General features: G+C 38.5%; 1 protein-coding gene across 1 annotated transcript in view; it reads left to right on the top strand.

The window, feature by feature from the left end:
* Positions 1–7,586: 7,586 nt before the first annotated feature.
* Positions 7,587–8,045, top strand: part of LOC145990151 (serine/threonine-protein kinase 33-like) — a 46,477-nt gene continuing 46,018 nt past the window's right edge. Inside the window, exon 1 of the mRNA XM_083125818.1 lies at positions 7,587–7,874. Within this exon, the coding sequence (XP_082981944.1) occupies positions 7,836–7,874 (39 nt within the window). The 5' untranslated portion in view covers positions 7,587–7,835. The remainder of the gene's footprint in view (positions 7,875–8,045) is intronic.

Raw genomic sequence — 8,045 nt, 5'->3', positions numbered from 1 at the left:
ATCGAAACAAGTGCCGCGGAGTGTGAATTTTTGCAAGCTAATTAGGCCCATCCCATACTCAGGATTGTTTTATTCTTTTAGTGGTGGAAGATTTGAAATACTAGTGGACTATTAGATGCGACAACGACGCTATGGTAGTATTGCAGCTGGACATTGCAAAGTTTGGAAAAAAATAAAACTCCCCATAGGACCACCCCACCCCTTTCCCAACCAGACAAACTAGCAGCAACGCAATTGCTTACAGACCAAGGCTGTCACCAGGGGCGCCGACTTGTCAAAATTATTGGGGGGGGGGCTCTGATCACTGAAATAAATTAATGAATGACTCACTCCCTCCCTTTCTTAAAAATAAAAATTACGTCTTCGTATAGCAGTTTTTTAGCAGCTATTATATTCCTCATGCAAATGAAATGTAACATGAAAAACGTTTAGAAAATGTTTCAAAGTCTCTTTATGAATTTTGTGTCTGTTCATTCGTTTTTTAGATAACAATTAACATTTTTATTGAAAAGTATGTATTTACATTAAGAGACCAACCTAACAGTTTTATGCCGGCCTCGGTAGGCGAGCGTGTTGGGTGGTCGACTCAACTCGCTTTGATCCAGAGGTCTCGGGTTCGAGTCCCGGCGAGGGCATGGGTGTGTTTTAATGTCCGCAACAGACATGTAATGGGTTGCAAATAACCTTAATGTTGACGTACTCATAGAATAACAAATATTTACAGTATTTAACAGTGTGGCTGTCCTCACTATCGTGAGGACCATTATGAATTTGGCAACTTCAAGCAGAAGCTCCTGGAGGGTGCTGTCTTCCAAAAGAAACTTCCTTATGTCACGCATGGTAGTTAGAACCACTTTCTTCTGTTTGGCGATATCACCAAGCATGGACATGTGTAAGGAGAGCATATCGGCATCCAAATCTTGGCGAAAGAATTCTAAAAGTTTGTTGTGCAACTGTTCACATTTGAGATGCATTCTTTCTCAGCGGCTGTTATTTTTTTAGTCCTGTAGATTCATGTCCTTGTTTAACACATGATTTTGCTGTGTCAGTGTATATTGATTTATAATACTATTTTGGAGTGTAGAACTTGTGATGTTTGGCAGCATCAGGATTTTCAAGTCTCTTAGCGACATGACGTTGCCGGGGCAATTCTGGCTCATCAACTAGGTTCGGTTTGCCCTCTGTGCATTTCAGCCAGAACTGCTCAAAACACATTCGCTTTTCTTGAAAGATGTCAGTCAAGTATTTTAGTTTTGATTCCACTTCTATAGCACCAATGCGTGAAGACTGAATCTTACAGTTTACCTCTTATATTGTACCCATCACATTGCAGTAGAGGGAGAGAAAGAAAAATGTATTGAAGTGAAGCATTGTCTCCAGGTATCCAGCACATTTTAATGCTGCGTCAGTAGAATCTTCTTCAGAAAATTTCTCAAGAAAATTGAGAAGATTTTCATAGTTCCTTAAGATCTGTTGCACACTGGAGGCTCTCAACGTCCACCGACGAGGGCAAAGTGGTCGCAGTCCAGTATGGCCAGCCTTCTCATTCACATCAAAATTATTCCTAAATATTTGCATTCTTTTAGGGGATTCCCAAACAGTCTTTAACAAGTCCTTGGCAAAAATCATTATGTCTCTGATTAATATATGTATAATAGTAAATAATAATTATATACTTAGTATATAGTAATAAGTCGTGTGTTTTGCTGTCTCCGGTCATAGCCTCTCCTCCCCAAAGTTGATGGTTTAGCAGTCTCAACCCCCCCCCCCCCAAAGTTGATGGTCTAGAACATTTCAAATGTGTATTTAAAGTGAAGTTTATGTGGCACAATTCAGAGAACTTTACATGAGAAGAAAAATAATACATTAGATCCTCTTAAGGCGAAGAGGGACAATTACGCACCAGGCATGCATTTATTCCAATATCGTCGGAATGAGCAATGCTACTAAAAAGATCTCCGCCAGAAATGAAGAGTATGAATTTCTCCCCATGTGGCAAGTGGAAGCGGTTTCCTAAGTTCATTATTAAGCCTTATACGATTTTTGAAAAATATGATGAATTAGTATTTAGCGAATCCCATGTATTCCTTATGGGACATCAACTTCAACTTCAAGTTACGGCTCATCAAATGGGAGTTTCGACTTTTCCTACTACTATGACATACTTCAACGTGTCCTTTTTCCGTCCATGTACTTTTCTACGTCATCGGATGTTTGATATTCCCGAGAGAACGAATAAAATAATGGTCCCATAAGCCTAGTGCATTTCTCCTTGCCTCCTACGGCCATCCTGGCAGTGTTGCCAAACCTGATGAGCTAAATTTCACCATTAATATAGCTAAAGAGGACTTTCATGGAGCTAGATTAACGAAGGCTGCATAAAGTGCCTACTAGGGTAATTTTAGTTGTCAGAGGGGTAGGGGTGCTGCTATTACCGTTAGCTTTAAAGTGATGGCAATTTATTCTTAGTTTTCACCGCCTAGATTTGGCGGCATCACCCATCTCAATAATACAATGATGTTAATATAAAATCGAAAATAAAGGGTTCCCGGATAACAAAATTGTCATCTTCATCTTAGCCACAGCGCTATATATAAAAATACATGGGGAGGAAAGAAGAGGTGGGTGACGCAGCCTATAGCTATAAGAATATCACGACGTCACGTGCAAAATGTACACTCATGGCAAAAGTTGGTATTTATGGGCCGGAGCCAGTGGTGGCATCATAGTGGGGCAGAGGGCGGGTGCCACAGTTCACAGTCAAACGAGTGCACGAAAGAGCCAGATCTGGCTCCAAAAGAGCGAAGTTGGCAACAGTGATCAGCAGCTGCCCCAGCGAGAAAGACCTAGGGGAAATTGTCCCTCCTCACCTTAAGCAAAATTATTTGGGAGCTCTGCCTACACATCATTAACATTGGGGGGCTCGAGCCCCCCTAAGCCCCATGGAGTCGGCGCCTATGGCTGTCACACAGAGTACAGTTTGGTGCTTCTTGTTTACACTCAATTCTCGGAAGTATTAGAATAGTACTGTATTCCGCAAATTGTCATATTTTCAAATTTCCTTTAATTTTATTTTACCAGTATCATTGAACAGCCACGATAATTCTATATTTAGAACATAATATATTTATAAATTAAATGATGTAGGCCTACGTATTAGCAATGATTCTTGTAATGAATTTAAATCGGGTATCGGAACGTCTGGTAGCCTCCCATCAATTGTTAAAAAATTAAAAGGACCAAATATTGCAGACTGCACACTTCTGGAGCTTGCCTATCTCCACAAACAACCCATTCGTTTATGCAAGAGAAAAATCGAAATTCTTTCATAATCTGAAAAATTGTCAATGTTATATTTTCGTATGTATTTTTAGGTTCGCATGTAAATATTTTATTGGACCCCTTGGGTAAAGGGTTGCAGCTAACATTCTAAATGCAATGGACAGTACAAGTGATACGTGTGCCTGTTTAATTGAACACATTTTCAAAGTCTTTCCTTTGTTCTCTCTTTTGGTGTGTTGATAATAACTTCCTACACCTAAGAAAACCCACGAGTCGCCACTGGCACGAAGAGGAGGCTGGTGGGGCTACAGTCCTCAGAAATTTTAAGAAAATCAACATTGTCAAATAAAAATCAGTGAAGAACCCATTTTGAGAGGGGAAAGTACTAAATTACGAAATATCTTATTGTGTATGTCCCCTCCCCTTTGAAAGCAGCTATGTACTATCCACCTTTACAGTTCTAGCCCCCCCCCCGAAAAAAATCCTCCGTACGCCATTGCACACAGATGATGAACTTTCTACCCCCCATAACAAGGAACATTCCATTTTAGAACAGGCCACATAGCTTTCAATTTTTAAAATAAAACTTTCATAACTTTGCCCTGCAAATAAAATAAACAATATCCAACGAATACATATTTTTTTTTAATGTATGGCTATTTGCAAGTAACAGGTTTTAAAAACATGTATACAGTTAAGGAACAAATAAGCTCCAACCTTCATTCCATTGTTTTTCTTTCATTTTAAGCGATTTTTGCTTCCTTATCAGGCACCGCACATATGCCTTTCAATAAATATGTGTCAATTATTAAATAATCAAATTATATTATAAAACATACAATATATATTATATCGACTGTCCATCATTCAAAATTTGATTGCAAATTGAAGATTTTAATATGCTATGAACAATGATTTGCGTGACTAAGGCGGGAGGGGCAAAAATTTAAGACACATTAAGAAAATAATAGTTTACTACATAAAATTCACATATAAATGCTATTGCGTTTCTTATTACCTACATTTATATAATTTGCGGTAGCTGACGAAAGGCGATGAGAAATGGAGAAGTAGTAACAAATCGGACTAATTTCTTTGTTCCAGTGTTTGCTGGGTTCAGTGTCCTTAGAGATTAGCCTCTTTGTTGTCCGTTCTTTGTGTACCTATGTATTCTATACTATTCCAGTAAAGTATGTTCGATTCCAAAACTAATTGTTTATGTTTGTTGTAAGAACAAAACCTCTCCTCCCCGGAAAACTTTCCCCCTGTCCCCCCAGGATTTCGCACGCTGCAGGCACGTATCTATAAATGTGTTTCGGAGGGGGGGTCCGAACCAAGTGTCTCAAAATAATAATAATAATAATGTTTAAAAATAATTATTGTATTAAATTATTTAAAATAGTATTAACGAAAATATTCAAATTAATTAATATATATTACATGAATAGGTAAAAGGACTGTATAAGAATAGTGATATAACAGCACGTAGCTATTCATTTTCTAGCTCAACTACAGTTAAGGTCGGGAAAATTTGTACAAAAAACTGTCCTGGCAAGGATTTTAATGTAAAATAGATAAAGAATTGAATATTTTTAAATAAAAAAAAAAGTTTGTTAGATACAGTTGACGAAAAGTAAAGTTCCTGGTGATATTTTATGCATGTTACGTTGTAAGTAGTAATACATCTTGCATAAATCTACTTTGCCACTGTCATTCAAAGTAGTTAGATACAATATAATCCTTGCCTTCCAATACGTTTGGCGGAAATAAATAACTCTCGATTAAAGAACAAGTATATTTATTACTTGTTCGATCTCGGCCGAACACCTCTCAGTCGTTTATTTCGTCATTTTTAACATTTGTACTTACCTATTCTGCTTTGCGAAAGATTGTTTAAGATGGAATTTTGCTTTTGTCACGAAAATAATTTCAATTTTTCAGATTAAGAGTAATTATTGTGCTTACTTTTTTCGCTTGCCTAACACAATATATGGCGGGCACAGCTTGAGTAGCATTGTGGAGCATCAGTGGGTATGCAGTGTTTCCAACCTTCTTAACCGAAGAATACCTACTTTCATGTTACTGATTTTGTATTTTTCTCCGGGTTCGAAATTATGCTAATACCTCGCGATCCATGCACGGGTTAGGTTAAGTTACTTAGGTTAGGTTTGGTTAGGTTACGTTAACATAGTTCCTCGCGATCCATGCACGGGTTAGGTTAATGTTATTTAGATTAAGTTAGGTTTGGTTAAGTTACGTTGACATAGTTAAGTTAGCTTAGGTTAGGTTAACATATTTAAAAAAAAGCCGTGGTTGGAAACACTGACAAGGGGTTATGTCATCAAGCGTACGCAACATCCGGTTCACGTAGAGGAAGCAAATAAAAGCAACGGCAATTGTGCGTCGGAGAGATATTTTTCTTGAAAAATACATGAGTTCCCGGTGAAACAGATTCCACGATGAAAGAAAATACCTTCACGAACTTTCAAACTGCTACAGAAACTCATTTCCGTAAGTAGTTTCTTCTGTAAAAATGAGGAAATGCGTTCGGCCGAGATCGAACTGTTACCGTATATTTTCATTATTTAATTTTAGTTATTTTTATTATTTCATATATTTCAATATATAATTTATTATTTCATATATATTTCAATATATAATTTTCGTAATTAGTAACTCTTTCGGGGAAGGTCCAAACCCCCTGGTAAATACGTCCTTGTTCCTTATCTGTGCTTTCCCAGAGCTCAGGCTATAACAGCGATATATCACTCATGCTTACAGCTCTTTGTTTAAGTTTCCAATCGCAATATTTACTATTTATCTGTCTCCGTCCATATGCGACATTCATTTCCATGTTCTCGGCCTCCCCGATGGCGCACCGGTAGCGTAGTCGCCTTGTAATCAAGGGGTCCCGGGTTCGATACCTGGTGGAGGCACATAGTGGTTCGGATCCCACTTCAAACTGTAGGTCCAGTCCCGATTAGCCTTACTTTGCTTAAAGTGGACTTAAAACACCAACTCAATCGATCAAAATCTATCTCTTGGAGGGGCTTCGCAGACTGGAAAGAACTCCCTCGGCTGCCTTTTCCACTGCTCCGCCGGTTGAACAGGCACAGACTGCGAAAGGGAAGCAGGAGATTTTTTTTCTGTTTCTGGTCCTCCCACCCATGGCTCGACACAACAAACTCTATGTCTTGGAATAATGAAAATGTCAATTATGAGGGTTGATATGTCACCCCCCTCTTTATGGTCTATACGGTGTCGCTTAGTGCGTCTTTAAATCATTACTCGGACCCCTTCACCTCTGAATGCATGGGATTCAGAAACGTAACCCCCCCCATCCAACCTATGTATATGGTGGACAGAGGCGTCTCGTGAACGCATGCGTCAATTGTGGGAAAGAGGACAGCTTGCTCTGCGATGACATTCATGAGCATTTCTACATTCTAATTTCTTCATATAGGAGAAGTATTTATTTTACACGAGAGCGCTGAACTAAGCTTATATTACATTTCTTGGATCTGAAGTGAAAGAAAGTAATAATTCTTTTCCCACAATTGATGCATGCGTCACTTCAGATCCAAGACATGTAATATAAGCTTAGTTCAGCGCTCTCGTGTAAAATAAATACTTCGCCTATATGAAGAAATTAGAATGTAGAAATGCTCATGAATGTCGTCGCAGAGCAAGCTGTCCTTTTTCTCACAATTGACGGATGCGCAGAATGCACCGCATGAGTTCACGAGACACCTCTGATGGTGGAGATACATACGTACACACTGTCCCAACTATCTCTGGAGTAGGACAACGAAAACAAGTGTCTGCGCAAGTAGTGACGCGAGACGGCTCCACCAATGAACACGTAAGAGGAACGGGATTTCGTTGAGGCGGGAAAGCGACTGCAGTTACCAGCCTTTTCAGCAGCGTGTACTGCTTTGTTCTGCCCACTCGATTTCCCACACTCCTCTGCCGCCATGCGCGGTCTTGCTCCAGAGAGTTGGGACAGGATATAACTATAGGAAAATAAAGTGTGGGGAGGTACCTGAAAAATAATAAAAGTATTATAATTTTAACAGTTTTACGCAATTAATTCCCTACATACAAGTGAACTTGCTCTTTAAGTATCTTTGGAATCTTTAACTGGAAAAATACTCTCTAGAATTGCCATGTTGTGCAAATGTGTGTGTGTCTCCAAATTACGTCAGTAACGTCACGCGAAAATTCTCGAATACCAGACAAGCCCAACTTATAATTCCCACCTTGTGTTCGAATTGGTGGCCAAAATCAGAAAATAGGCATGTAAATATGGAAATCTGGCATGGCGAAATAGTATGTAGTGTAATTACAGATGTCAATTTCGCATTGTATTGCTTATGGTTTATGTTGTAAATATTGATACGAACACTTAAGACCAATTACTTGGTATATACGTATTTTTTTTCGAAAAGTTTAAATAACTTTTCCACGTAATTGATCTTGAGGACCTCCGGAGTGTATCAATAATGGCTTAAACGTGTGAATCTGAAATGTAATTTGCACGAAATGTCTATGCTATGAGTTCATCGTCAGGTGTAGATACTGATATTACGGAGGTAAGGTAACATACATAGAGATATTTGCTTTAGATTTGTTATTGCATATATCATTATTGAAAATGTAATTGGGCCTTGTACCGATGAAATTTAAACATAACGAGTTAGAGAGGGAATGCAATTATAGCTATATTTTCTTAAAATGTTGCACCGTTATGACAGAAGTTTTGT

This window comes from Lepisma saccharinum, chromosome 7, assembly GCF_977018435.1.
Source record: "Lepisma saccharinum chromosome 7, izLepSacc3.1, whole genome shotgun sequence".
Classification (NCBI taxonomy): domain Eukaryota; kingdom Metazoa; phylum Arthropoda; class Insecta; order Zygentoma; family Lepismatidae; genus Lepisma; species Lepisma saccharinum.
This window is presented reverse-complemented; position numbering and strand designations above follow the sequence as displayed.